The sequence below is a fragment of the Bubalus kerabau genome, chromosome 6 (assembly GCF_029407905.1).
Source record: "Bubalus kerabau isolate K-KA32 ecotype Philippines breed swamp buffalo chromosome 6, PCC_UOA_SB_1v2, whole genome shotgun sequence".
Classification (NCBI taxonomy): Eukaryota; Metazoa; Chordata; class Mammalia; order Artiodactyla; family Bovidae; genus Bubalus; species Bubalus kerabau.
This window is the reverse complement of record NC_073629.1, coordinates 102,706,808-102,733,621: the sequence shown is the minus strand read 5'-3', so window position 1 is coordinate 102,733,621 and position 26,814 is coordinate 102,706,808. Positions and strand designations below refer to the sequence as shown.

General features: G+C 56.3%; 4 protein-coding genes across 11 annotated transcripts; all 4 read left to right on the top strand.

Moving 5' to 3' along the window:
* The first annotated feature begins 914 nt into the window (after positions 1-914).
* On the top strand, positions 915-5,272 carry DPH2 (diphthamide biosynthesis 2). Of its 4 annotated transcripts, none has more exons than XM_055586118.1 (6): positions 915-2,054; positions 2,252-2,364; positions 2,890-3,113; positions 3,313-3,609; positions 4,087-4,263; positions 4,345-5,272. In XM_055586118.1, the coding sequence occupies exons 1-6, from the start codon at positions 1,908-1,910 to the stop codon at positions 4,467-4,469; spliced, it is 1,083 nt and encodes a 360-aa protein (XP_055442093.1). In that variant the 5' UTR covers positions 915-1,907; the 3' UTR covers positions 4,470-5,272. The 4 variants fall into 4 exon arrangements, with proteins under 4 accessions (XP_055442093.1, XP_055442090.1, XP_055442091.1 ...); XM_055586115.1 differs by having other exon boundaries at positions 916-2,054; positions 3,313-3,996; XM_055586116.1 differs by lacking the exon at positions 915-2,054 and adding an exon at positions 2,538-2,584 and having other exon boundaries at positions 2,255-2,364; positions 3,313-3,996.
* A 1,905-nt stretch (positions 5,273-7,177) lies between these two features.
* On the top strand, positions 7,178-10,574 carry ATP6V0B (ATPase H+ transporting V0 subunit b). Of its 2 annotated transcripts, none has more exons than XM_055586982.1 (8): positions 7,178-7,252; positions 8,192-8,240; positions 8,473-8,556; positions 8,684-8,761; positions 8,969-9,038; positions 9,151-9,202; positions 9,412-9,602; positions 10,278-10,574. In XM_055586982.1, the coding sequence occupies exons 3-8, from the start codon at positions 8,498-8,500 to the stop codon at positions 10,302-10,304; spliced, it is 477 nt and encodes a 158-aa protein (XP_055442957.1). In that variant the 5' UTR covers positions 7,178-7,252; positions 8,192-8,240; positions 8,473-8,497; the 3' UTR covers positions 10,305-10,574. The 2 variants fall into 2 exon arrangements, with proteins under 2 accessions (XP_055442957.1, XP_055442956.1); XM_055586981.1 differs by lacking the exon at positions 7,178-7,252 and adding an exon at positions 7,259-7,423.
* An 870-nt stretch (positions 10,575-11,444) lies between these two features.
* Positions 11,445-21,691, top strand: B4GALT2 (beta-1,4-galactosyltransferase 2). Of its 3 annotated transcripts, none has more exons than XM_055586110.1 (7): positions 11,445-11,840; positions 13,349-13,710; positions 13,912-14,147; positions 17,354-17,544; positions 17,687-17,809; positions 17,921-18,025; positions 20,815-21,691. In XM_055586110.1, the coding sequence occupies exons 2-7, from the start codon at positions 13,401-13,403 to the stop codon at positions 20,963-20,965; spliced, it is 1,116 nt and encodes a 371-aa protein (XP_055442085.1). In that variant the 5' UTR covers positions 11,445-11,840; positions 13,349-13,400; the 3' UTR covers positions 20,966-21,691. The 3 variants fall into 3 exon arrangements, with proteins under 3 accessions (XP_055442085.1, XP_055442083.1, XP_055442084.1); XM_055586108.1 differs by having other exon boundaries at positions 11,595-11,734; XM_055586109.1 differs by lacking the exon at positions 11,445-11,840 and adding an exon at positions 12,666-12,848.
* Positions 21,692-21,825: 134 nt separating this feature from the next.
* Positions 21,826-26,580, top strand: CCDC24 (coiled-coil domain containing 24). 2 transcript variants are annotated; one of them, XM_055586114.1, is made up of 8 exons: positions 21,826-22,620; positions 22,848-23,023; positions 23,163-23,279; positions 23,966-24,043; positions 24,631-24,685; positions 25,179-25,248; positions 25,391-25,469; positions 25,552-26,580. In XM_055586114.1, the coding sequence occupies exons 1-8, from the start codon at positions 22,495-22,497 to the stop codon at positions 25,787-25,789; spliced, it is 939 nt and encodes a 312-aa protein (XP_055442089.1). In that variant the 5' UTR covers positions 21,826-22,494; the 3' UTR covers positions 25,790-26,580. The 2 variants fall into 2 exon arrangements, with proteins under 2 accessions (XP_055442089.1, XP_055442088.1); XM_055586113.1 differs by having other exon boundaries at positions 22,848-23,043; positions 23,132-23,279; positions 23,969-24,043.
* Positions 26,581-26,814: the final 234 nt, after the last annotated feature.

The following is a 26,814-nucleotide window of genomic DNA, read 5'->3' as shown; positions in this document are numbered from 1 at the left end:
CTAAACTGGGAGAATGGAACCAGTGAGGAAGGCTGCGTGGAGGAAGTTTCATTTCTGAGGGCAGTGGGAGGTTTCCTAAGTAAAGGACTTGGGGCCTTGGGCTGGAAGTGAGGTGAGGCTGGGCTCATTTGGAAGGGAAGAAATAGCGGCTTTGAATTCCAAGGTGGGTTTCTTGTGTGGGGTTATGGAGACACCCAAACTTACACTTGGTTCAGGAGAGGTATAGAAAGCAGGGCTGAGTATGTGGGGGAGGAGGCATGGTGGCCCCAGAGGAAGAGGAAGGCAAGCCCTAGTGTTGTCTGCAAACCCATAGCTCCCCACTTCTGTGGTACCTGACATGATGGGCAGGGCTTGGTCAGGACCAAGGACAGCTCCTGGCCTGCTGTTGCTCTGTTCCCTTAAGGGTTCTCTTCCTTTCTGTCTCAGCCATAGTTCCACCCCTGCTGCCTCTCAGGCACCCCAGCCTTCTCAGTAAAATTGCAAGAGGAGGACTGGGTTTTCCTCACTCCCAGGCTTGAGCCATGAGTCTCCCTGGAGGTGATAGGAGAACTGGTTACTCCCATGTTTGTCTCAGTCTTTCTCCTGTTGTTTTCCCAATCTCTGTGTAAGTTCTGTGTCCTACATTCTTCATCCTCATTCAGTCTCTTCCCACACCAGCCAGCATCAGCCTCCCTTTCATGTCATTCCCTGAAGTTACTCTGTGCTCTTTCCCTTACCCCTCCTCCACCCCATTCACACCTTTTGATTTTTTCATTTCTCCTGGGGTATGTGGAGATGTTTCACATTTTGTTCTTTTCTTCTGTAACATGACACCCAGGTGTCTTCTTCCTCCCGGTCATGACCAAATGTTTTATATATATATATATATATATATATATATATATATATATATATATAAAACCTGGAAGAATGCAGGGTGTAAAGAAGAGTTTCTGAAATCAGACCTGGGTTTGGTACTGATTGTGTCACTGACTTGCTGTGTCTTATTAGGCAGTTAGCCTCTTTGAACCACAGTTTCATTATTCTGTAATATGGGACAACTCTTACTCCAAAGACTAAACTCAGAATGTGAGTCCCTGGTGAACAAAAAGTGCTCCATGCTTGCCTAATCGACAGACTGCTGTGAGGATAATAGTGGATGATTTCAGTACATGTGCTATGCAGAGGACCGCTTTATGAAGTTTTATATCGAAATTAATTTGCCCCCGCAATCCTATTAAAAGTACTACTGTTACAACCCCCTTCTGAGGAAACAAGTCATAAAGACGTTGAATAACTTGAGTAAGAAGTTACGTGGCATAGCCCAATATTCAAACCCAGGCAGTTTGGTATTTAACTTAAAAATTACGCATTGCCACCTCCCAAGGTGATAGAGTGCACGAGAAGTCCTTAACAGTGTAGGCGGATAGGAACTGCTCAAGCCAGCGTAGTTATTTTCAGGCAATCGGTGTGTCTGAGGGGGCATAGAGGCTGAACTGGAAGACCAGCGCCAGGAGACGAGAGCCGGGAGAACTACAACACCCACAAGGCTCCGCTCTTCCTCTGAGGCACTTCCGATTGGCTTCAGGCTCGGAGGCCGACCGTTGGTTCTCGGGATGGCTTGGCGGGGATTGGCCGTGCAGGTTTTCAGTTCAGTTTTAGACGGGTATAATTGCCGTCAGTCCCGCCTCAAACACCCGGAAGTAGTCTCCGGGGGAGGCCCATGTGTAGTGGTAAAGCGGAGAAACAGGAGTTGCGGTGGGAGAGGAGCTGGCTAAAGGGCTTAGGGCAGATTGACTCCCCAGCACCTCCCCGCCCACCATCCCCACCAATCGCTTCTGACCCTTTGAGGGCTGTTTTTGAGCACGCGGGGCCTGAAGCTGACGGAGGGAGGTTCCCATTGCCTGCCGCCACCCAAACTGTGCCTCATGGAGTCTACCTTCAGCAGCCCTGCGGAGGCGGCGCTGCAGCGAGAGGCAGGCTCTGCCGGGCTGCGCACTCCTCTTGGAGACCTGGACCGAGTGTACGAGCTGGAGCGAGTCGTTGGATTTGTCCGCGACCTGGGGTGTCAGCGGGTGAGGGCACGTTGGGGAGCGGATGGGTCTGCCAGAGGATTGGGATCTTGGGGTAGTTTTGTGAGGCTGGGAATGGAGGAGATGCTTCGCAGGGTGGAGAGGCTTGGAAGGTTAGGTAGGGACTCCCTTAAAGGTTTCCCTTGAAGACACCTTCGGTGCAGGAGAGGCTGTTCAGACTCCATGGTACATGCTTACAGGTGGCCTTGCAGTTCCCTGACCAGCTATTGGGAGATGCTGGGGCCGTGGCAGCACGACTGGAGGAGGCTACCGGGTCGAAGATGTTCATTCTGGGAGACACAGCCTATGGCAGGTGTGAACTTCAGCTTGAGTATCGAGGGTGAGGTAGGGATCCAGGGCTGATGGTGTTTCTCCTTTATGACAGTGTCTGCCCCTCAGTAGCTTTGTTTCTCCTTCATGATGATGATTCCTTTCCTGATACTCGCTCTTAGTGACACTGTCTTTTCATTTTATTTTTAATTGAAGGATGAGATGGTTAGATGGCATCGCCGACTCAATGGACATGAGTTTGGGTAAACTCTGGGAGTTGGTGATGGACAGGGAGGCTTGGTGTGCTGTGGTTCTTGGGGTCACAAAGAGTAGGACACGACTGAGCAACTGAACTGACTGAATTGCTTAACAGTGTTGTGTTCATTTCTGCCATACATCAACACGTATCAGCCGTAGCTTAACATACGTCCCCTTCCTCTTGAATGTCCCACTCAGCTCCCACCCCGTCTTTTCATAACATGGTTTTCTTCACTGACCACATTTTCCATTGATGACAGCAATACTTTTTTCAATGAGAAGCTCTCTCATGATGGTGTCTCCCCTGCAGCTGCTGTGTGGACGTACTGGGTGCTGAGCAAGCTGGAGCTCAGGCCCTTGTACATTTTGGCCCTGCCTGCTTAAGCCCTCCTGCCCGCCCACTGCCCGTGGCCTTCGTCCTTGGTCAGCGATCTGTAGCCTTGGAGCTCTGCGCTAAGGCCTTTGAGGCCCAGAACCCAGACCCCACAGCGCCTGTGGTGCTGCTCAGTGAGCCATCCTGTGCCCACGCCCTGGGTGAGGGTTTTGCTTGTGCATGCGGGTAGGGTGGGCTGACCAGCTTGTGCCTTAATTCCTCCCTTTCAGTACACTCCTGTGGAGTTCTCAACATGGGCTGGGCCCCAACCTCTCCTTTTGGGTCCCAGTCAGTCTCCTGGGGGTGAGGGGGATCCCTTTTTACCAGGCCCCAAACCCTGACACCACCTTCTTCTTCCAGAGGCCTTGGCCACCCTTCTGCGCCCACGGTACCTGGACCTGCTTGTCTCCAGCCCAGCTCTTCCCCTGCCAGCAGGCTCCCTCAATCCAAATCCTGAGCCCCTGGAGCGTTTTGGGCGCCGCTTCCCTTTGGCTCCAGGGAGGTGTCTGGAAGAGTATGGTGCCTTCTATGTGGGGGGCTCTGAGGCCATCTCTGACCCTGATCTTGACCCAGACCTAAGCCAGCTGCTTTTGGGCTGGGCACCAGGGCGGCCCTTCTCCTCCTGCTGCCCAGATACAGGCCGGACTCAGGATGAAGGTATCCGGGCTGGGCGGCTAAGAGCACGCAGACGCTATCTGATAGAGAGGGCCAGAGATGCCCGTGTGGTGGGGCTGCTGGCGGGCACACTGGGTGTGGCCCGACACCGGGAGGCCCTGGCACACTTGCGGAATTTGACACAGGCTGCTGGCAAGCGTAGCTATGTGTTGGCCCTTGGGCGACCCACGCCTGCCAAGCTTGCCAACTTCCCTGAGGTGGACGTCTTTGTGCTGTTGGCCTGTCCTCTGGGTACCCTTGCCCCCCAGCCTTCTGGCAGCTTCTTCAGGCCTGTATTAGCACCATGTGAGCTGGAGGCTGCCTGCAACCCTGCATGGCCACCTCCAGGCCTGGCTCCCCACCTCACACATTATGCGGACTTATTGCCTGGTGAGTGGTGGGGGCACTGCCTAAACTAGAAACACTTGGGGCATGAAGTTGGGGGGCCAATATGAATCTTTTTTTTTCCCTCCCTTCCAGGCTCTCCCTTCCACGTGCCCCTCCCTCCACCTGACTCAGAGCTGTGGGATGCCCCAGATGTGTCACTCATTACTGGGGACCTCCGACCCCCACCTGCCTGGAAGCCATCAGATGATCCTGGGTGCTCAGCCCTGACCCCGAAGCCCCAGCTGGAGCTGGCTGAGAGCAGCCCTGCAGGTGAGTGTGGCAGATCTCCACTCCCATATGAACCCTTCCCCCCTGTTCAGCTCATTCAGCCTCAACCCCCTCCCTCTGCAGCCTCATTCCTTAGTTCCCGGAGCTGGAAAGGACTGCAGCCCAGCCTGGGTCAGACGCCAGTGACGGGAGCTGTCAGCGGAAGACGAGGAATTGCCATCGCCTATGAGGATGAGGGAAATAGCTGATACCATGTGGGACCAGAGCCACAGGTGGACTTAAGACCTTTAGTGCTCCCTGCACCAACCTCACTGTTCTGCCAGGATCCTTGAAGGAGCCTCTCACTGAGGCAGTCCCTCACTGAGGACAGGCTCCAGCTCTGTCTTGTCTTGTCCTGTCCTGGCACTGGCACAAGGCTTAGCCCATACTTGCTTGGTAAAGGTCTGTTGTTTGACGAGGGAACAGCTTTAGGTCTTCCCTGAAGCCTCTGGGCCATCTGTTCTCCTGGGAGCAACCCAAGACCTCTGGCCAATCCAAGTTCCTGCTGTGCAGTTGAGGGTCTGTCTTTTTCAAAGGCAGGTGCTAGATGTTTAGACCAGTTTTCCAACCTTGGCACTGTTGATGTTTTGGGCCAGATAATTGTTTGTGATGGGCTGTCTTGTGTATTATAGGATGTTTAGCATCATCTCTGGTTTCTGCCCAATACATGCCAGTAGCATACCCCTCTCCAATTATGATAAAACAGAAATGTCTCCACATGTTGACAAATGTCCCCTATGGGGGCAAAAGCATCCCCAGTTAAGAATCACTGGTCTACACTTAGCTACACAATACATGTGGTTGTCAAACATAAATTTGAATTAAGATTAAAAGCTCAGTTTCTTAGTCACACTAATCATATTTCAGTATTCAGATAGCCACATGAGAGGACGGCACAGCTCCAAGACATTTCTATCACTGCAGAAAGTTCTGTTGGGCACTGCTGGTCTACACTGACTCCGATTTGTTTCTCAGGGAGGTCACAGAAACTTGAATAAACCAGATAATTTTTCTCCTTGTTTTCTTTTTATTCATCAAATACTGCAAGTCCTGCACAGGTCCTGTGGGTTGAGATCTGAATTATATTTGAGAGGAGTCCTGTCCTCAAAGTGTAGCTGGGAAGAGAGGCAGCTAAAAAGGCAATTACCACAGGGTGAAGCAGTATTCTTTATCAGGAAGGAAGTCCCCAGAGGCAGCTGGAGCCCAGAAGAGGCTTCTTAGAGAGGGTGTTACCTCAGCTGGATCTCTTGAAGGAAAAAAAAATCAGAAGTAATGGAGTGAAAAGGACATTTGGACAAAGGGTACACCATGCTGAAACACACAGGCATAGACCATCATTGTGGGTACTTAAAGCAAAGTGGAGTTGCTAGATCCTAAGGGTTTAGAAGGGTGAAGTGAAAATGACTCACCTTAGTTAGTTCCCTGCATTTGCTGAAAATCTCAACATATTGGCATTGTCCCCCTGGTGGCTCAGATGGTAAAGAATCTGCCTTCAATTCAGGAAACCTTGGTTCGATCCCTGGGTCGGGAAGATTCCCCTGGAGAAGGTAATGGCTACTCATACCAGTATTCTTGGCTGGAGAATTCCATGAGGGGAGCCTTGCGGGCTACAGTCCAGGGGTCGCAAAGAATCAGAAACAGCTGACTGACTGACACTGTTAGGGTGTTGTGATTTCTGCCCTCAAGGATTGCACAGTCTACAGGTAGAGGCAGTTCTGTAAACTGATCGTGGTAATTGGGACAAGGTGAGCATCAGTCATGTATTCTATAAATATGGATTGAACACCCAGGGTGTGCCAAGCACTGGAAATCAGCAGTGAGTTTAGGAATCCTTTCATGGTTGCTTACGTTTTTGTGGTGGAGAAGACAATCACAACAGTATGCAGAATGGTGATAAGGGCTATGGAGCAATATAACGCTGAGAAGGAGGGTAAGAGAAGGGGCTACAGTATTAAACAGGATGATCAGAGAAGACTTTGAAGGTGAGCAAAGACTGAAAGAAGTTTTGAGTGAACCATGTGAATAATTAGAAGAAGCTGAGGGAACAAGTGCAATGCATTGAGGGTACAATTGTGTTCAAGAAATAGCCAGGAGGCCAGTGCAGCCTTTGGAAAAGACCCTGAAGCTGGGAAAGATTGAGGGCAGAAGGAGAAGGGCAGGACAGAGGATGAGCTGGTTGGATGGCATCATCGACTCAGTGGATATGAGTTTGAGCAAATTCTGGGAGATAGTGAAGGACAAGGAAGCCTGGTGTGCTGTAGTCCATGGGGTTACAAAGAGGCACGACGTAGTGACTGAACAACAGGGCAGCCAGAGGAGGGAGTTAGCAAGAAACTATTAGGCAACGCAATCAGGGTAAGAGGCCTGGTAGACCGTTATAAGGACCATGGTTTTTATTGCGAGGGAAAGGGGAGCCACCGAGGTATTTAAAGAGAGTGACATGATCTTAATGAAGTTATGTAAGAATCGCCAGGGTGGCGGGAGACCCTAGAGCGGGCGCACTCTCCTGCCTCTGGCTAGGGAAAGCTTCCTGGAAGAACGTATCTTAAGATCATTAAGTGCTGGCCGACCTTGGGGTGAGCACGAAGAAACGTGCTTCAGGCAGAGGAAACAGCATGAGCTCAGTGAGGGACGGGGCAGACACCCTCGCGAGCTGGGTGGGACGGTGAAGGAGGAGGCCCGCGGGATCAGCACTGGCTTGGAGACTAAGCTAGGGCGGCGGTGAGCAGGCTCGGGTGGAAAGCAGGGCTGGTGGGCCGGAGCTGGGCGGAGTGCCCGGGAGTACAACAAGCGGGTGCGGCCCGACCCTAGATGGACCGGCCAGGCAACGATCGAGGTATTCGGCAAGAAAGGTTTCGGGCCGCGAGACTACGATCACCACAATCCTCTGCGCCTGCAATTCCGGCGTCGCCAATTTCCTAGACCGCCGGCGACCGAGCGCCGGGCCCGACGTGAAGTCACGTGACGCCTGCGGGTCACGTGGATCAGTCAGGTGACACCGCGGGGCGGGCCGACGGTCTACGGGGAGGACGGAGACGCAGGGACGCGGTTTGAGCTCAGGCTCCCCTCGACCCGCGTCCCGCCGTCTTTGCCGCCATGACGGGGCTAGTGCTGCTCTACTCCGGGGTCTTCGTGGCCTTCTGGGCCTGCCTGCTCGTCGTGGGTGAGGCCGCGCCCTGGAGGGCGGGGACGGCTTCGGGCCGAGCTGACCGGGCTGGAGCCCAGCGGGGAGGTTGGAGTGTTGGGAGTATTAGGTCCTGACGCGGGTTCTAATACCTCAGGCTCCTGGATTTGCCTCGCGTCTGTCTGGGCCCCTAACCCGGACAGAGGAGGCTCGTATCTGCAGCTGCTTGAGGAGCGGGGCGGGGCGGGGGGTCGCGGGCGGGGCTCTGTGGGGACCGCGAGCGATCGCAGCCCTGGTACCCTTCTGTCACTGGGCTCCGTTCCCCGGCTTTCCGCGCCCTCCCTGTCTTGCTCCTGACGGTCCTGCCTGGGTCGCGAGCCGGCTGCTCCAGTTCCTTTTTTCCCGGTCGTTTTGCCCTCCCCCCGCACCCACAGCGTGTTGAGTAAACAGCGGCTCAGACTGGGCTGGCTGCATCTGGTGGGGCCTGGCCCGAGCTATTGCTCCCTCCCCTCCTCCAGGGTATTCAGGCCTCCTGGTTGCTCCCCTTGACGGGTCTCCGTCTGGGATATGGTGTCACAGAGGGAGATAGGTTCTTGAGAGAATGGCAGAAAATGGAGGCCTGAGCAGAGGAATCTGTATAGGCAGCTGTGCTTTCATTTTGGGAAGAGCCAAAGGACTCCGTCTTGACTTAGGTGTATGCAGACCTTTGGGAAGCTGGCCCATCTGCTGGGCAGCAACTTCTTGCCTAAGTTGTGGAACTTCTGTCTAGACAACAGGCCCCTAACCCTGCTTTTCTCATTGCTGTAGGAATCTGCTACACCATTTTTGACTTGGGCTTCCGCTTCGATGTGGCATGGTAAGGGAGAGGTTTCCCCTAGGAGCTTCTTTGACACCTGCCGTCTCTGATCTGAACTCCTTCCCTCCCCACCTGCCCCTGCCCCCCAGCTGTCTGGGGTGTGGACCATTGGGAAATATGAAGTGTTTTGTTTCAGCATCCAGGACTGAAGGGATTGGAGTAGGGCCGGGGTGGATTTTGTGCCCACTTCTCCATAAGGACTGCATTGTCTTTCTCCCTATCTGCGCACCAGGTTCCTGACGGAGACTTCCCCCTTCATGTGGTCAAACCTGGGCATTGGCCTAGCTATCTCCTTGTCTGTGGTTGGGGCAGCATGGTGAGTGTTGGGGTCATGGGACAGGGAAGGGGCTGAATCATAGCAGGGGGTGTCTTTGGGTTCTTAGTCATCTTGAGGGCAATGACAAGTTTGGGCTCTGCTCATTGGTTTCTTATTTGTCCATCAGGGGCATTTATATCACTGGCTCTTCCATCATTGGAGGAGGGGTGAAGGCCCCCAGGATCAAGACCAAGAACCTGGTCAGGTAAGTGTAGGACCCTTGTAAGGTTGTCAGAACCAAGTGGGAGCTGCCTGTGTATTTGACCTACGTTACATGCTGCTCCTGACCGGCCTCCTGATGGGGTGGGATGTCAGTGGAGGAAGGTGGTTGGAGACTCTCCAGGGAGGAAGGTTGGCTTCTTTCTCATCTCTTTCTCCTCTTCGCCCCCTAATCCCCCATTTCCACTACCAGTATCATCTTCTGTGAGGCTGTGGCCATCTACGGCATCATCATGGCAATTGTCATTAGCAACATGGCTGAGGTATGGAAGACTAGGTGGGGTGGGTCTCAATTCCAGTGTGTTTTATATTGCTTGGTGGGGGAGGGGGAGTGGAGTAGGGAATGGTTTCTGATTATTTCTCTGCCTCCCTCAGCCCTTCAGTGCTACTGACCCCAAGGCTATTGGCCATCGAAATTACCATGCAGGTAGGTGGGTGTGTGAAGGCAGAAAACTGGGGCTTCACAGATGATTCCCCCTCCAGCGCACACCCCAGCTTAGACTCTTCATTTTGATATTCTTTGGCCTGCTTTGCAGAGTTGGGGTGGTGGCTGGTCCCATTAGTCCATGTTGGATCCTTGCCTTCCTTTTCCCCTGTGTCTGGTTCGATATCAGTGCTCCCTTTCCATCCCTCCAGGTTACTCCATGTTTGGGGCTGGCCTCACAGTGGGCCTGTCTAACCTCTTCTGTGGAGTCTGCGTGGGCATCGTGGGCAGTGGAGCCGCCTTGGCTGATGCACAGAACCCCAGCCTCTTTGTAAAGATTCTCATCGTGGAGATCTTTGGCAGTGCCATCGGCCTTTTTGGGGTCATCGTTGCAATCCTTCAGGTGCTGAATCCCCCTGGGGAGCCTCTGTCCTTGTCCCCAATGCAGTCTCACCCTTCTTCTGGAGGAGCCACAGTGCTCCCTTCTACATCTGTAACCATAAAACCCCTGAACAGCTTTCGCTGCCCCCTTCTCATCTTCTGGTTTTCCCCTTTTGAAGCTTTCCATTTATTTCTGTCTTTAACATGGTATCACTGATAACATCTTTTTTTGTTACATTGTTTCTGTGTATGAAAGATTTGCTGTCTTTTCCTATTCTGTTATTTTTTCTGTTCCTCTGTGTCTTTGCAGCCTAGACCAAGTTGGGATCTTGTCTGTTGTGGTCTGTCTTGGTGTGTTTGACTGTATTGTCAGTTGGACAGCATGTCTGAGATGTGTGTATCTTGTTTGACAGTGTGTGAGTGTGGCTAAGGATCAGCCTGAGGATCTTGAGCATGACTGTGGGCATCTGACTGAGTTGACTCTTAAGAGACTGGCATGTCCACATGCCACTTCTCTGCATCGAGCCTCGTAGTCGTCTCTGTCCCCGTTCACTGTGTTTGTCACAGTGTGTCCATCGTGGTCCAGTCATCCGTGGTGTGGTCTGGCCATCCTGCCATGGGTCTCATCTTCTGTCATATGTCATTGTCTAATCAATTTTTTTGTCCCTGCCTGATTTCTCCTTTTCTTCTCTTGCAGACCTCCAGAGTGAAGATGGGTGATTAGATGGTCTGTGTGGGTGGGGCCATGCCCCACTCTTATTTATTTGTGGTTTTCCCCGGGACGGCTGGAGCTGTACCCCTTAGACTTTCAGGGGGCTCGGTGTTCAGGGCCCTCCCTACACTCACTTCGTGCTGCCTGCCGACTTGGAGGCTCTGCCTGGCTGGATCCTCAGTGTGGGGAGGGGGCTGCAGATGGCTGTGCGGCTGCACACCTGTGTCCCTCCCCCACCTCGTCTTCCCAGTGTTTGTGAAATAAACGTGGTATGGGTCTGGTTAGTGCTGCTGCTTTTGCATTCCTTCGCCACCAGCTTTCACAGAAGGGTAGAGAGACCTGTAGGCCTCCACTTCATGTCAGCCTCTCTAGCATTCCAGTTCATACACACTGTATCGGCTCTGGACAGCACTGGTCCTGGGTGGGAAGGGAGTGGTGTTGGGCTGAGGCCTCTGTAGCTCTAACCCTCTCTATTGAAGGAGCGAGTCTGGGGATGTGGGCCCCTTGCTTGATTGTGGGAGGAGGTGACCAACCCCATGCCCTCAGGGCTCTGGTCAGCTCAGCCCCAGTTGACTGCATTTATTACCTGGTTCTCCCCTCGGGCATCCACCATCTCTTCCTCTGGGGCCTTGGAACCCTTTCATTCATCTGTGTTCATCCCTGCAGCATCCCATGCCAGTAATTAGTTTGACCTCATGTTCCCAGGGCTGTGCCCAGCTCCTGCCCCGCCTGTCCAACCTCTTACCCAACCTCCTGTTCCCCTAGAAGCCCCTGCCACACACACCAATTCACACCTTTAAGCGTCCTGCCCAACTAGCAGCCATCTGCACCGGTGGACCTTTTGATTCTGCTCCCATCGATGAGCCAACAAATTCCTGACCTCCCTGCCGAACTTCCAGGTGACCTTGTTTGGCTGAGTTCGCGCTCCAACCAGACCCCATTCTTCCAAAACGGGTTTGACCCATCCACACCTCCGGTTCGGAGCCCTTGGATGATGAATTTCTCCTGCCCCTCCCTGGTCCTCGGTACCCTCGCTCCGCGGCCGCGCTCGGCGGCCAGCAGGGGCGGGCGTCGGAGGCGCGCGGCGGGTACGGGCGCGCTGGAGGCGGGGGCCGCGGGGACGCGCGCGCGGGCGCGCCGGCCGGGCCTGCCCCTCCGAGGCGCCGTAGAGCGGGAGGGAGGCGGCGGCGCTGTGGTCCGTCGGTCGGCGGGTCCGTGGGTCTGCCCGGCCGCCCGGCCCCGCCCTGCCCCCCGGGGCGGCTCGGCTCCATGGCCCGCGGCGGCGGCGGCGGCAGGAGGCGGCCTGGGGGCCGCGGGGGCCGCTGACCGGGAGGAGGAAGGCGGCGGGGCCGGGCCATGGGGAACGGAGCCGACCGCAGCCGCCGGAGCCCGGAATCCAGCCGGAGCCGGAGCGGCGCCCCCTGCTGAGCCCCGAGCGCTGGGTGAGAGGGGGGCGCTCGCGGCCCCCAGCTCGGGGCCCCGAGATTCCAGACCCGGCCCCGCGAGGGGCGCCCCGAGCGCGGCCCCGAGATCCCCGCCCAGGACCCGGTGAGAGGCGCTGGCGGCCAGACCCCGGCCTGCCGTCACCCCACCCTACCCCCATCCCTCGGCTCCCCGCGTCCCCCTCGGGCTCCTCTGCCCGCCCCCAGCCAGGCTCCCTTATTGTCCTCTCTCCACCCCGGCCTCGTGGCGTGGGGAGGCGCTCCACTTACGTCGCCGCTTTGCCTCGACCCCCAACCCACATCCTCTTCTCCAAGCCCCCTTCCCCCCAGGTTCCACACCCACCCGGTCTTCGCTGCTTCCCGGTCCAGGGGTGCCACGTGTTCAGGCCACTCAGCCTTCCAGCCCCGCCCAAACTCACCTCGCAGCTTGACCGGCAGCCTGACCCAAAACCCCTGACCCGGAGGGAGTGGTGGGAGTGTTTGCACGTGGGTCGGGGTGTTGTGAGCTGCCAGGGAGCCTGTCTGTGTGACTGTGTAAGCCCAGGAGCGCGGCTTTGTTTGTGAGTGGGTAACTCGGGGCATTATTGTTACCGTCACCCAGGCGTGTCTGTGACTCTTAATGTAGTTCTCTGTGTATCTGAGTGCAGCTACAGTGTATCTGACTGTAGCTGGGACCCAGGGTGTTTGTGTGTGATAGATACTGTGTATCTGAGGGGGACTCAGCCTGCTCTCTGAAGCACTGCCAGAAGTGCCCCCAGAAGTGTTACTGCTGTGGGACCCACAGTTAGAGCCATGGCCCAGGCAAAACCCTCTCCTGACATGCTGTCTCCAGGGGCCAAGCATTTCCCTTTCTGGGAATCAGAACCAATCCTTGAGGTCTTATGGGAGGGATGTCCTGGGCCCCATCCTGTCTTTTCACCTCTTGCTCCAGAGGGAAGTGATCCTATAAACATCTTGTTCAAATTTGGGCCACCTGCATGCTGAGGGCCACTTCCCAGCCTGCTCCCAGATGGCCTGGCCTACTCCCCACTGGGACCTGACCAAAGAAATCACTGCCCACCCCCATGTTCCAGGAGGACTAAATGAAGTCTTGAGTACCAAGTGCTCTGGCATGGTAAATACTCAGTAAATGCTCTCCTTTCCTCAGACCAGGACTCCTGGGTTGAGGATGCTACCCTGTGGGCGTTTGTTCTCTGGGGCACAGAGAACCCGTGTGGGTCTGTACATAAGTGTGTTTCTGTGTTCAGATATGAGCTGGTGTGATCAGAGGTCATGTGCCCATGATCCATGGTTGGGGAGAGGGTGTGAAGTTGGGTAAGAAGGACACTGACCCAAGTGTGAGGGTAGGTGAGGCTTTCCATGTGTCTATGTGTCAATGAGGATGAGGAAGGAAAGCACGTGTGGGTTAGTACTCAAGTGTGTGAAGATGCATGAGTAGTGAGTTGCCAGGGACCGTGTGTGTGCATTTACAGGTAGAATTTAAGTCAAGGGGTGTGAGCAGGTAAGTGTGAGCATGCACGTCTAAGAATGTGAGCAGTGCACAGAAGGTGGGTGGGTGGCCTTGCCCCTCAGGCCCTGACCTGCTGGGTGTGTCTCTCTCCCACCCCTGCTCAGGCCGGCAGCCGGATGCCCGGGCCCATTGGGCGGGCCGGCGGCCGCCTGCGGGATGAGCAGACTGCTGGGGGGGACGCTGGAGCGCGTGTGCAAGGCCGTGCTCCTTCTCTGCCTGCTGCACTTCCTCGTGGCCGTCATCCTCTACTTTGACGTCTACGCCCAGCACTTGGCCTTCTTCAGCCGCTTCAGTGCACGCGGCCCCTCCCGTGCCCTCCACCCAGCTGCCAGCAGCAGCACCAGCACCAACTGCTCTCGGCCAAACGCCACTGCCCCCAGCTCCGGGCTCCCCGAGGCTCCCAGCGCCCGGCCCGGCCCCACGGCTCCTGTCCTGCCACCCTGTCCTGACTCGCCGCCTGGCCTTGGTGAGCCTGCGGGGTGGGCTTGCCTCTAGGGGTGGGCCAAGGTCTGGGGGAGTGGAGTCTTGACCCCCGGGGGCGCCACAGGTGTTGTGTGTTGGTAGAGGGCTATTCCTGGGATTCCCTGGCCCACCCCAGGTAGAGGGAGGGGGCTGGCGTCCTTGGGTTCCGATGAAGACCTAATTCCTGCCCCTGTCCTGCCTGCAGTGGGCCGACTGCTGATTGAGTTCACCTCACCCATGCCCCTGGAGCGGGTGCAGAGGGAGAACCCAGGAGTCCTCCTCGGTGGCCGCTATACGCCTCCTGACTGCACCCCGGCCCAGACGGTGGCCGTCATCATCCCCTTCCGACACCGGGAACACCACCTACGCTACTGGCTCCACTATCTGCATCCCATCCTCAGGCGACAGCGGCTACGCTATGGCATCTACGTCATCAACCAGGTGCGCAGCCGCAGCCTCCAGGCTGGTCACCGGCCACCAGGGAACCCACGAGCACCTGTGGGGAGGGGCCCACGTGCCTGTTGGTGCATCTGTGCGGTTGGGGGCATTCATGGATGCCTGGATAGTTGTGTGGACATGCGATATACGTGTGGGGGTCCGTGTATGTCACTGTGTGCATATGTGGGTTTGCATGTGCCTTCAGGGGATTGCATACGTGTTAGTGGTGGCAGACACACTGCCAGGTGTGCGTAGCCTCTGTTGTGGGTGAGTGCCATTGTTTACCTTTGGTAGGCCCCACCCCTTGGTGGTGGTAGCTTAGGGTACACTGGCTATGAGATATTGAGGGCCCTGAGCAGAGAGAGAGTTAGACCTGAAAGAGAGATCAAGACTACCTTAGGGCCAGGTGCCGAGCACAGCTGAGGTCCAGGAATTCAGCTCAGGCTCCAAGCCCACCGCCATGGGCCTGGCTGGGGCTGGCTGCTGGGGCCTGGAGAAGGTCTGATGCAGGCCCTCCTCCCCACAGAGAATCCCCAGACTTGAACTTGGATCCCTTTAGACTCCAGGAACTGGAGTAGGAGCAGGGAGCTGTGAAGTGACCAAGCGGCCCAGTTTAGCCCCAGGGTGGGGAAGCAACCATTGAGATGGGTCTTGAGGGATAAATAGGCATCAGCCGGTGGAGGGACTGGGGAAGGCAAGCATTCTAGGCGAGGAGGCCCCAGGCCCCAGTGAGAGAACTGGTCTCCTGTGTTTGGGAACTGTCAGCTGAGGCGAGAGATGCCACATGCAGGGTGGGTAGCAGAGGTGAGGTTGGGAGGACTAGTGGAGGCCACAGCCACAAGGGTCCCAGGAGGCATCTCAAGCAGCTGGATTCCAGCGTGAAAGTGATGGGGCACCGTTGTGTCTTTTTTTGGCTCTGCTGGGTCTTCACTGGGGGCAACACAGGCTCTCTAGTTACGGTGTGGGCTCTAGAGTGTGTGGGCTCGGTAGCTGCAGTGCACAGGCTTAGGTGGGATCCCCATGGCATGTGGGATCTTAGTTCCCAACCAGGGATCAAACCCATGTCCCCTACACTGGAAGGCAGATTCTTAACCCCTGGACCACCAGGGGAGTTCCCATAGTGAGGTTTTAGGGAGAGGGTAATGTGTATGTGTGCTTCTTAGAAAGATTGCTCTGACTACATGTGGACAATGGGGTGGAAGGGGAGCTGGGAGGTAGGGCGCCTGGTTGGGAAGAGGCTACTGTGTTCAGGGTGGAGGTGGTGAATGTGCCTGAGAGTTGGGCAGGAGTCGTGCGGATGAGAGGAGAGATGTGATACTGTAGCTGAGAGGAAAGGGAGGTGCCAGGACACCTTGAGGCTCTCTGTCTTGACTGCTGGCCCTGTGTATGGTCGCGCCTGTGAGATGGGAACACAGGATCTGGGCCGGGTCTGGGGGAGAATGTGTCTTTTTTGCATGTGATGAGTTTGAGTGCCTGGGGGAAGTATAAGAGGAATGGTCAGCAGGCATTTGGACGAATGAACTGACCTAGGAGTGAAGTCTGAGGTGGAGAGGGATCTGGGAGCCACCAGTATATAGATGGTCCCTAAAACCAGCCATGTTCAGTCTACCTGGGGTGGGGCCTGGGAGCTGAGAGGAGAAAGCCAGCATGTAAGGAATGGGTGAAGAAAGACCACAGAGGCTGCGAGGGTTGGCCAGAAAGGTTCGAGGAGACCCAAGAGAACTTGGTGTCCCAGCACCCAGGAATAAGCGTCAAGAAGGCAGCGTGGCAGCTGCGTGAGCGCTGCTGGGGGAGTAAGGAAGGATGTAGACCGAGAAGCGTCCAGTGGATTTAGCAACAAGGTGGGCCCAGTGAGAGCCATTTCAGGGGCATGGTGGGGGCGGAAGCAGATTGCAGTGGGTTGCAGAAGGAATCAGATCTGACAAAATGCAAGTAGCCAATTGGAGACAACTCTTTATTAAAAAAAAAAAAAATTCTGCTGAGAAGGGAACGCAAAAGGTAGGGTGGGGTCTAAAGGAAGGGCTTTCTTTGGGTGGGAGAGAAATGGGCACATTTATGAGCCCTGTGGGAGAAACCTAGGGCTCCGTGGTGGTGAGAGAGGTTAGGAAGGAGTGCAGATGGAGAAAATGGACCATTGCTCCAAGGGCTGGTGGGAAAGAAGGTTCAGGGCAAGGAGGAAAGAGAGCAGGTGGGGCCGGGCCGTTCAGGGTCCAAGGGAGCAGCTCTTGCTCTCTTGGGCCCAGGTTGGCTGGTAGGGAGGAGGGGCTACTCCTCCTCTCCTTCCAAGGAGCCTACTTGAAGACCAGGAGCCTCTCTGGCTCCAGCCTGGAGATCATGGGTTGGTGCAGGGACTTCAGGGGCCAGCCAGCTCCTTCCATGAAACCCTCCTTCCTCTGGCCGGAGACCTGGTCCCACAGCCCCATTTCTTGGGGGACTCCAGGCTCACAATGCCTCTCATTTTGTTGGGGAGACAAGTGAACTGAGCCTGGTCCCAGAGGCTGCCCAGGGAGTTGGACATGGATCTACAAGAGCCAGAGGGGACAGGTGGCTCAGTCCCCATGGTCTCTGCATCTTAGATGCTGGCCATTTGGGGACATTCTTTGTTCATTTCACTCCATGACATGCTCAGTAGGGAAGCAGTGTGCTCAGGGCCACTCATCTTTAAGATCCTCAATGGCACAGAGAAGATGCCTGGCACCAAGGACAGGGCCGAGGGGCATGATTGAAGGAATGAATGAAACGAGAGCCCTAAATTGTAACCGTTTGAATGGACCTGGCATAAGTGAAGCACAGGGGAGGGAATGAGTAATTATACTGGGGCAGGGAGGTTTGCTAACAGAGGCCTTTCCAGACATGAATTTGAGAAGTGGAGAAGGAGAGCATTCCAGACAGGGGCAACTGCTAACACTGAGGCCTGGAGGCAGGAAAGAGTCTGGCATGTTCTGGGGTTGTGGAGAAATATAGTATAGCTGGGCTTGGGGGTTCTGAGGTCATTGGCCAGAGAGGAGATGGAGCCAAATTCTAAAAGGCTTTGCAAAGCTAGGTCTAGGATAAAGAGCTGGATTTGATCCCGAGAGTCTGGAGGCCCCAGTGGAGGATGAGTTGACGGGTAGTGCTAGGTCTGCAGGGACCACTCTGGACAGTGGTAAAGTGGCAGATGTTTCTAAGTCTCAGGCCCAGAGCCGACCTATCTCCTCTACCAACCCCAGCACGGTGAGGACACCTTCAACCGGGCCAAGCTGCTCAACGTGGGTTTCCTAGAGGCACTCAAGGAGGACTCCACCTACAACTGCTTCATCTTCAGTGACGTGGACCTGGTCCCCATGGATGACCGCAACCTGTACCGCTGTGGTGACCAGCCCCGCCACTTTGCCATTGCCATGGACAAATTTGGCTTCCGGTGAGGGCCCCCTTCTCTGCTGGACCCATGCCTCCCTGTCCCGCCCCGGCCATCACTCCCAGCCCCCTTCCCCCACTTGTTGCCAGACCTCTATCTGGAATCCCCTCAGGCCCCTCACTGATGCATGTCTTCCGTGCCCCAGGCTGCCCTATGCTGGCTACTTCGGAGGTGTGTCGGGCCTGAATAAATCCCAGTTCCTGAGAATCAATGGCTTCCCCAACGAGTACTGGGGTTGGGGTGGTGAGGATGACGACATCTTCAACCGGTGAGCGGGGGTCGGGTGGGAAGTCGATGGGGTATGGATGGTGGGCACAGACTGGGCGGGGCTCTTCGCCCATCCTGGTGCCCACTCCAGCCCGGCTGTCCCTGACCCCAGGATCTCCCTGGCTGGGATGAAGATCTCGCGTCCAGACATCCGCATAGGCCGCTACCGAATGATCAAGCACGACCGGGACAAGCATAACGAGCCCAACCCTCAAAGGTGACCCCCCAGCACCCTCAACCCCAGCCGTCCTGGCCCCTTACCCCATAGAGGTGATGTCCCAGTGCTGCCGATCCCCAGAGGTGATCCCAAGGCCCCTGATCCTTGACTCCTGATGACTCCCAGCACCCCCACCCTTGGCCCTTAGTCCCCAGCTCTACTCTCACCCCTGGCCTGATTGCAATGACTGAAATTTAAAGGTGGGGCTCAAATTGTCACTGAGTAACTTGCATTCCTCTTGGGCCCTCACAGACCTCACTCCAGCCTGAACAGATAGGACAAGAGACAGCAGGCCCAGGGCACAGCTCCAGGGCCTAGGGACCTAACAGAGATTGCCCCGAGCAGTGTGGGGTGGCGGGAGTGGAAAGACACTGCTGAGCCCTCTGAGATTGAATAGGTGGCTGGTCTCTGAGGAGGAAGCCCCATCGGTGTCTTAATGGTGGCTAGGAGAAATGCCTGAGGGCATGTGAGATGGGTGGTGGAGAGCAGGAGGCGTGTTAGGGGATCCAGAGCACTTAGACCTAATCCCTGCTGGGCAGCTTGTGTGAATTTCAGTCTAGGGAGGGAGACCAGCAGATACAGCACAAGGTGATCAGGGCAAGGTTCTGTCCTGGCAGAAGAGGGAGTGATGGTGGGAGGCTTCCTGGAGGCTATTGTTCAGTTGCCAAGTTGTGTCCGACTCTTTATGACCCCATAGACTGCAGCATGCCAGTCTTCCCCATCCTTCACCGTCTCCTGGAGTTTGCCCAAATTCATTCCATTGAATTGGTGATGCCATCCAACCATCTCATCCTCTGTCACCCTCTTCTACTTCTGCCTTCAGTCTTTCCCAGCATCAGGGTCTTTTCCAATGAGTCAGCTGTTCACATCAGGTGGCTAAAGTACTGGAGCATGGAGTATTCCTGGAGGAGGTGATGGTAAACTGGAGTTTGAAAAGAGTTATTCATTCTACAAATATTTGTCACACACCTACCTTGGGTACAGTACTGTATTCACCAGGCTGATGGAGGAGGCTAGTCTGGATAAAAGGAATCAGATGTGTAGGAGTCTGGAATGTGTACGTCCATTGTATACGCAGAGAGCCTGAAACTCTTCATTATTACATTCTGAAGGCTGGGAGTGACAGGATGGGGGTCACTGCTGATCCCAGGTTGGGAGTTTCAGTTTTGTCCCAGAGGTGCTGGGGAGTCATGGAAGGGCTTTCATGTGGGGAAGGGACGAGACCACATTTGGCTTTGGAAGGATCACCCTTTGAGTTTGAAGAAGGTGAAGGACTGGCAGGGCTGCTGAGTGGAGCAGGAGGAAAGTAGACCAGGCTCAAAGGACTCAGTGGAGCCCAGGGGGTATGCTGCATGTGAAACTGGCATGCACCCACCAGACCAGTAGGATGTTTTTCTCTGAAGCCAGGGTGTCAGAGTGGGGAGGGAGGTGGCTGTAATGATGTAGGGTTGATATCTGGCAGAAGCATGAAGTACTGGGCATCCAGGGAGCTGATAAAAAAGCAGTTAAGTTAATAACTATGGTGAGTAGGGAAGGGACGACAGGCTGGGAGAAGAGGGGCTTTGGGGTATCTGAGGAGGGGCACTCAGTGTTGGACTGGCTCCAGAGAGGGATCTGAAGTGAGCCAAGAAGGATGGAGAGGATCAAAACAGTTGGGATGAGGGTGGCAGTGGGGCTTTAGAAGCACAGGCCAGAGTCCATGTCTCGGTGCCATCCTTGGTTAGTGATATCTGCATGGCCAAGATAGCAAGTTATTTCTGGCTTAAGGAACTCTGTGGATGCTCGTTTCATCTAGCTGGTTGCTTTTGCCTCAGATCTAGGAGTTCTCCTGGATTCTTCTTGCTCTCACCCTACATATCTGGACCATCAGCAGGTCTTATCAGTGCCGCCCCTGCAAGGTATCTGAGCCGGTCCACTTTTCCCTTTACTTCTGCTCTAGTGCAGGCTCTTTGTAGCTCATGTTCCCTGGCCCTCCCTTTCCCAGACTGGGCTAAAAATCCCTCAGTGTTTTTTAACTCACAGAATAAAAAGCTGTTTCCTCTGACTTACAGAGGCTTGCCCATACATGCTCTAACCTCCCAGCTAATCTTACTCTGGGTTTTCTGCTTGGCCCACTAAGCTCTAGCCACTCTGCTGTGCAAATTCTCATTTTCAGTTTAGGGTCAGCCTGTGCTTTTACCTCTGCCTGGAAAGCTCTTCCTCTGCTGTCAGCTTGATGGCCCACACCCACCCCTTCCACGGCAGTCATCCTGTCTGCCGTTTCCCTCTGCTGGCTCCCTCAGTATTCTGGTGTCTTCCTTGTCTATTGCTTGTCTGCCCTAGTGGTAAAGACTTGCCATGAGAGTAAGGACTTTGCAGTTCTGTTCATGGCTGTGACCTTGGTGCTTAGAGAGGGCCTGGCACACGGAGACTGCTCAATAAATAGATGGTGAAGACATGATTAAAGGATGAGGAACAGAGAAGGTGGCACAGAGATGGTGGGTGTGGGGAGTAAAGATGATGCATATGATACAGGACACGTTGTATTTGAGGTGTCTGTGGGGTACCCTGTGTCTAGGTCTGCAGTGAGAGAAAAATTGGTGAGTGTGTCATGATTCTGGACTGAAGGGGGTGAGATCTCTGTTTTGAGGGTTGTTGCAAGAGCCAAAGGGCCCCAGGCAAGTGGAGGGGATATCGAGGAGAACTGAGTCACCCCAGGAAGATGCCAGGAGGGCGTGAGCCTTGGGCCCAGTGATCCCTACTGGGTTTGGTGGTGAGCCCTGATCTAGACCCACTTCTATCCTGTCTAGGTTTACCAAGATTCAAAACACGAAGCTGACCATGAAGCGGGACGGCATCGGGTCAGTGCGGTACCAGGTCTTAGAGGTGTCTCGGCAACCACTCTTCACCAATATCACAGTGGACATTGGGCGGCCCCCTTCGTGGCCTCCTCGGGGATGACACCAGTGGACAAAGGCTCCCAGTGCCAAGGATTGCCTGTCAGAGGACTGACCTACAGCCTGGCTGGCAGCTGCTCTGTGGTGGATCCCCCAGGACTGAGACTGTGGGCTCTGTTTTCTGAGGGTCTTCAGTAGGCACCCGCCAGCTGCACTTGGAAGTTTCAGAACCTACTTTGGGGGAGCTTCCATCCTGGGCAGGCCCCTCAAGGGTGGCCGTCTCTGGGGTCAACCCTTCCTGCTCCTCCCTCCCCAGTTCAGCCCCCCTCACTGTCAGGGTTGGGTCAGCCCCTGCACTGCCTCGCCGAGTGGCCTGGGCCAGGTCACTCCACCTCTCTGTGCCTCAGTTTCCCCCCCTTGAGTCCCCTAGGGCCTAGAAGAGTGGGAGGTATGACTAGGGGGCAATGTCGCTTCCAGGGGGAATTCTCAGACCTGAGGATCCCCCACACTCCCAGGGGAGGGGAAACCTTTTTCACTCAACATTGTAGGGGGCAAACTCTGGGGCACCCCCTGCTGAGGAGCAGCCCCAGGAGGGGACCAGAGGGGGTGCTGTGTCGCTGCCTGGGATCTTGGGGTTGGGCTTTGCATGGGGGCGGATGGGGCTTGGATCAGTTGGGTTCCAGCCCCACCCCGCCTCTCAGAGAGAAGGCAGTAGCCCCAGGACCGGCTCGTGTTTGTACATTGCACAGAAACTTGTGTGGGTGCTTTAGTAAAAAACGTGAATGGAGAAGCCCTTTGTCTGTTTGGGGATGGGGATCTGGATCCCTAATCCCGGATCCTGGTGTGTTTGGGGAAGGGCGCCTGGCCCAATCTGTCTGGTCCGGACTGTCCAGGTTCCCCAAATCCCTAGAAGCGCAGAGGTTCACTAGACTTACGCGGGCTGGAAGGACAAATTTTACCCTGCCGCTGCCTCCTGGCCGGAAAAGGCAAGGAAGTAATAAACCCACCGGGCTCAGATTTCTCGGTTCTTTCACCTGCCCTGGAGTCTAAAGGTGCCCGGGGATGAAAGGTGCTTGGGGTCAGATTGATGTGCATGGTTGAGACTTGGAAACCACCTACCACGGCTGTGGGTTGGGCTTTGTTAGCCGGCACCGCCTGGAATGGGCGGGCCCGGGGCTCTCTGGGGGCGGGGCTTGGGGGGGGTAGCTGGCCCCGTTTCCCGGGTGACGGCCATGCGGAAGAGGCGGAGCTAGGGCCCCAGTCCCGCCGCCTGGCTCTCGGGGCAGCGACCTGAAACCGTGGCCTCCGAGAGTCGATCAGTAGTAGGGCAGAAGAGCGCCAGAGGCCAGCGGCTCTGGACCAAGCAACTCTAGTCGTGGGGACGGGAGGCAGAACAAAATGGGGCTTAGGAGAGGCCGGTCCGAGTGACAGGCTGGGGGCGTGGCCTGTGAGACCCGGAAGCGGGCGAGGCGTGAGTGGGCGTGCCCGGCCCTGGGCGACTAGCGGTATCCCAGTAACCCAGCGCTCGGACAGGGGGTCCCGCAGGTCCAAGCGTGCGGCCGCGAGTCTGGGGGGCGGCGGCGCGGGCGGGCCATGCCTGGGGACTCCCCGTCGCTGTGGGAACTGGTGGAAGAGCACGTTCCGCTCCCGGAGCGGCCCGAAGTGAAGAGAATTCTAGGGGAGACGACGGTGGATCTGAGCCTGGAGCTGCGGGCAGAGGTGGGGCGTAAGAAGGTGGGCCCCACGGCAGATCTGTCCCACGACTTGGATGATTTGCTCATCTTCTACGGGTCCCTAACCCTGCCCAGTAACTCTTGAGCTCTTGTCGGATCTCACTGTCCGCCTAACCCTCGCCAATTTAACTGCCCTGCCCCTCATTCCCCCAGCTCCCCTGCCTCCCTTCACTTCCCTCCGCAGTCACCGAGGTGCCCCAGCTCTCCTTGCAGGTGGTGATGTTACGATCATTGCTCCAAGAGGCTCGATCTAGCCAAGCCCCTGGATCACGCCCCACCTCTGACCTCTCCTCCCTTCTGGCACCACCGCCCCTCGTAAGAGATCTTGTGCGCCAGGAACTGCGGCAGCTGCTCCAAGGTCTCCGCCGGAAGGCCATCTGTGAGGGCAGGTTGGAGCTCCAGACCTGGGGCTGGGGCCTGTCTCCAGAACTCAGATGGGCTAGCCTGGCAACTGACAAATGGCCAGGGTTACCTTTCCTGTGGTTCCCTGGAAGGAGCCCCTGAATTGCCTTTATGCATCTTCTGCAGGGACCAAACCCAGGCTTGGGTCCAGTATAGCCCCAGGGTCCTGCGCTTTGCCTTGGAGGAGCCCAGGCGTGATTTGCCAGAACAGGAGATGTTCCAGATGAGAGCTGGTGACCCCAGGTATAGTAATAGGAGAGGCGGGATCTGTCCTTGCTGAGCAAAGGACCCCGGCCAGCTGGTAGGTCCCACCTGCGGGCATGGAGGAGCTCCTGGTCTGGGACTGACACTTCTACAGCCACCTGTGGTAGGAGTCAGCCCATGAGGCCTGCAGAGGCTCAGGAGACACGTGCCAACCCTGGGAGCTTGGTGCGATCTGGGTTTTAGAATATGAGGAGCAGACTTCCAGACAGATACAAAGAGAAGCACTTTGCAGGAATAGGGTGCACTACACACAGATATGAGTGGAAGGAAAGACTTCATCCAGTGGCCAGTTGTGCCTCAGGCTGGGACAACCAGGCTGCGAGGACTGGGTTAGAGAGGACTGGGGACTGAATGAGATAAATGAGCAGCAGCATGTTCATCAGTGAATGGTAGCAACTTATTTCTCACACATCCTTATGAAGGGGATGATGTCCCCTTCATAAGGGGACATCAAGCTCAGAAAGGATGATTGACTTTCCCAGGTTCATACACAGTAAAGGGTGGCAGAACCCATGTGCAATCCCAGGCTCCAGATCTCCTCCTTTTAGTACCATCTTGTATTGCCTTTGTGAAAAAGCACAAAATTGTCTAGGAGAAATGGCATTTGTGTCCTGAAGTCCTGGGGTGAAGCAGCATGGGAGAGTGAGGTTGACTTCATCTGCCAGCAGCTGTCACTGGGACCTCAGTGTCATCAAGGACCAGCTGAACATGTCCCACATTGACCAGGTTGCTGGACACCTGCGGTGAGGCCCCCAAGTGTGTGCAGTGGGGGTGGAGACAGAGAGGGTGGGACTGTGGATGGACCCTGATGTACTGGGATGACTGGGAGGAGAAGGGAGGGAACACACCTGGCTGGGAGACACAGGAGAGTGGGGCTGAGAGGTGGAAAGGGCAGGGTGCTAATGAGGTTGCTGCCAAGAAATCAGTCAAGTACAGATGCCTACATTGGCCTGAGGACTTTTATCCTGCGGGGTGGGAGAAGATGACACATAGCAGAGTTTTTAAAGCAGGGGCAGGGCTGTGATGCAGGAAAGAATGGAAGCAGGAGGACCCGTAAGTCTAGTCCTATCGTGTAGAAGAGAGAATGCTGCTCCTCAGGGTGGGCCCTGGGAGGCCGGCAAGGAGAGAGGACACACCCTGCCCAGGAAGAGGCTAGCGGGGCTGCAAGGCTGTGCTGGAACAGCATGAGGGCAGCAGAGGGAGAGGTGGGCTGCGATAGGAGGGCCTAGAGGAGGCTCCTGGGGAGGCCGGGGGTGGGGACCGCTTGGAGGGCTCTGCTGAGATACGGGTCTGCCACGCTGCTTCCGGTGCTGCACTGTCCATGTTCCAGGGCCCTCCTGGAAGAAGAGTGCCGCGCGCTGGAGAGGGAGATTCCCATCCTGCAGGTGGGCTGCAGTCTTGGGCCGCCCCGCCCCCAGCCCTTCTGCTGAGCGTAGACACCCCCGTCTCTCACCCAGGGCATGAGATCCACACACATGGGTCTGTGTGTGTCTGTGCCTGCAGAGGTTGTGTGAACCCTGGGTTCGTTTTTCCCGTGTGCACACTTCTTATGTGTGTGATCCCTAAGTACGTGAACCCATATTCCAGTTGAGTCCCTAAGTCCGAGGTCAGCACTTTTAGATCAACTGCTGGGTCTGCCCGGGTCTTTTGCCTCCTTCTCTTCCCCAAGTCTGGATTGAGGCCTGCGACCCCCTTGCCAAGCTCAGCTTTTCAGGGAGAGGCTGGTGTTCCTCTCAGGAGTGCCCCCATGTGGTTGGGATGAAGAGACTGCACGGGCTAGTTCCTGCGCCCCACCATGGGGATCCTGGCCTGGGCACCCTGCCGAGACCTGCCCTGCCCCTGTCGTAAGGTCAGGCACTAAGCCAGCTCTCCCTGCAGCGCTGCCTGGAAGACGAATATACAGGGGCCATTCGGCCCTCTAAGCCAAGCCTAGAGCCCACCCTCGCAGGTGAGGACCCTAGCAGGCCCCAGAGCACCCAGCACTCTGTTCCACCCCCACCCCTCATCTCCCGCACGCCCCCCTGCCCCCCGCTCTTGTAACACACCCTGGAAGACTGGGCGCTGTGTCTCAGGTAGAACCTCTCCTCCAGAGCTAAAGGAACAGAAGGCAGCCATGCAACAGGAGCTGCAGGCACCCCTGAGGCCTTCCTGTGTCTCCCCCAGCCACAGGTAACCCAGAGCAGACAGACAGCTGGATGGGGCGGGCTGAGAGGCAGGCCACGGCCCCTCACAGCTAATCCCTCCCATTCAGGCCACAGCCCTTGGGGTCCTCCAGCCAGGGCCCTGGACCCCTGTCTTGCCTCCACGGGGCTGCTGGAGTTTGGGCCAGGCCTCTCCGGTGCTGCCTGCCTGCGCCTCCTCTGGAGCACTGCCCCAAACCTCGCAGCCTGGCCTCCACCTGCCGCTGGGGACGGAAGATTCAGTGCAGCCCCGGGAAAAGGCCAGCTTCTACTCCGATGTCCAGTGCAGCTCCCCAGGCCCCAACCTGAAGGGCTGCTCAGGAAGGAGGCTTCAGCTTCGGTTGGCACTTGTCCTGTCTGCTACTGCCCCCTTTCAGCTTCCAGGGCCCAGCCTACTTCAGATCTAGTCTAGGATGAACCCTCCCCAGGATTCCACTGCTGTCTGTCTGTTTGGCCCTCACTCTACCTTCTCACCAGGTCCTGGGTGTCCAGTCCTGACTGTCACAGCCTCTGGCCTTTCTCCTCCCAGGTACCCCCCCACCAAAGGCCTGGCAGGAGGTCTTGTCCCAGCCCTGACTCATGTTCCCCTGGAGGACCCAGACAAAGCACAGCAGCACCACAGAGACAGGAATAGAAATTTCATTAAAACCTATGGACTTTAAAATCCTAGTGGTGCGCGGATGGTCGGGGGTGGGAGGCGCACCATTATTGCTACAGAGGATTAGAGGCGGCTCTTCCGGGGCTGTCACTGCACAGAGGGGCACGGAGGATGGACACACGGACACTCCAGGGCTTGGGGGAAGGAGTTCTGGCTCCAGAGAGGGGTTGGGGCACGTGGGCTGGGGCGATTTGGCACGTGAACAAGGGTCGCCCAGTTCAGGAAGACTGGGCTTTAGCCTGGTGGTGGTAGGAAAGGGGGTGTCGTGTAGGGTCCCCTTCCCTGGGGCTCTGGGCTCAAACCTCCTGCTGAGCATCACCCCACCCCTACCCCCCAGAAACGAGTTCTTTGGGTGGGCTGTTGGGTCATGGGCCTCTGCTGGGCTGGCCCTGACAGCCAGTGCTGGAAGGAGGCGCAGAGACCTCAGAGCCGCCAAGTGAGGTGCAGCTGGGCCTGGAAGACAGATTGGGCCTGAGGCCAAGGGCAAGGGGGTGGCAACCACAGATAATACAATTTTTACAAAAATAATCACACAGACAAAAGGGCCGAGCCGCACAGCCTGACCCGTAACACTGCACAGCCCTCCGGCTCCTCACCCTGCCTCCAGGTAGGAAGATCCGAATTAGCCTGGGCAGAGGCTGGGGTCCACCCCAAGGGCAGGAACACTGGTCAGGAG

What these genes read in the sequence shown, in the direction of transcription:
- DPH2 (XM_055586115.1), top strand. Translation starts at nt 1,908, where the DNA reads ATGGAGTCTACCTTCAGCAGCCCTGCGGAGGCGGCGCTGCAGCGAGAG. An exon ending in TTATGCGGACTTATTGCCTG is followed by an intron (nt 3,997 to 4,086) that starts GTGAGTGGTGGG and finishes CCTCCCTTCCAG; the next exon opens with GCTCTCCCTTCCACGTGCCC. An exon ending in GGCTGAGAGCAGCCCTGCAG is followed by an intron (nt 4,264 to 4,344) that starts GTGAGTGTGGCA and finishes CTCCCTCTGCAG; the next exon opens with CCTCATTCCTTAGTTCCCGG.
- ATP6V0B (XM_055586981.1), top strand. Translation starts at nt 7,357, where the DNA reads ATGACGGGGCTAGTGCTGCTCTACTCCGGGGTCTTCGTGGCCTTCTGG. An exon ending in TCTGTGGTTGGGGCAGCATG is followed by an intron (nt 8,557 to 8,683) that starts GTGAGTGTTGGG and finishes TTTGTCCATCAG; the next exon opens with GGGCATTTATATCACTGGCT. An exon ending in CCATCGAAATTACCATGCAG is followed by an intron (nt 9,203 to 9,411) that starts GTAGGTGGGTGT and finishes CCATCCCTCCAG; the next exon opens with GTTACTCCATGTTTGGGGCT.
- B4GALT2 (XM_055586110.1), top strand. Translation starts at nt 13,401, where the DNA reads ATGAGCAGACTGCTGGGGGGGACGCTGGAGCGCGTGTGCAAGGCCGTG. An exon ending in GATGACGACATCTTCAACCG is followed by an intron (nt 17,810 to 17,920) that starts GTGAGCGGGGGT and finishes CCCTGACCCCAG; the next exon opens with GATCTCCCTGGCTGGGATGA. An exon ending in AACGAGCCCAACCCTCAAAG is followed by an intron (nt 18,026 to 20,814) that starts GTGACCCCCCAG and finishes TATCCTGTCTAG; the next exon opens with GTTTACCAAGATTCAAAACA.
- CCDC24 (XM_055586113.1), top strand. Translation starts at nt 22,495, where the DNA reads ATGCCTGGGGACTCCCCGTCGCTGTGGGAACTGGTGGAAGAGCACGTT. An exon ending in CCTAGAGCCCACCCTCGCAG is followed by an intron (nt 25,249 to 25,390) that starts GTGAGGACCCTA and finishes CCTCTCCTCCAG; the next exon opens with AGCTAAAGGAACAGAAGGCA. An exon ending in TGTGTCTCCCCCAGCCACAG is followed by an intron (nt 25,470 to 25,551) that starts GTAACCCAGAGC and finishes CCTCCCATTCAG; the next exon opens with GCCACAGCCCTTGGGGTCCT.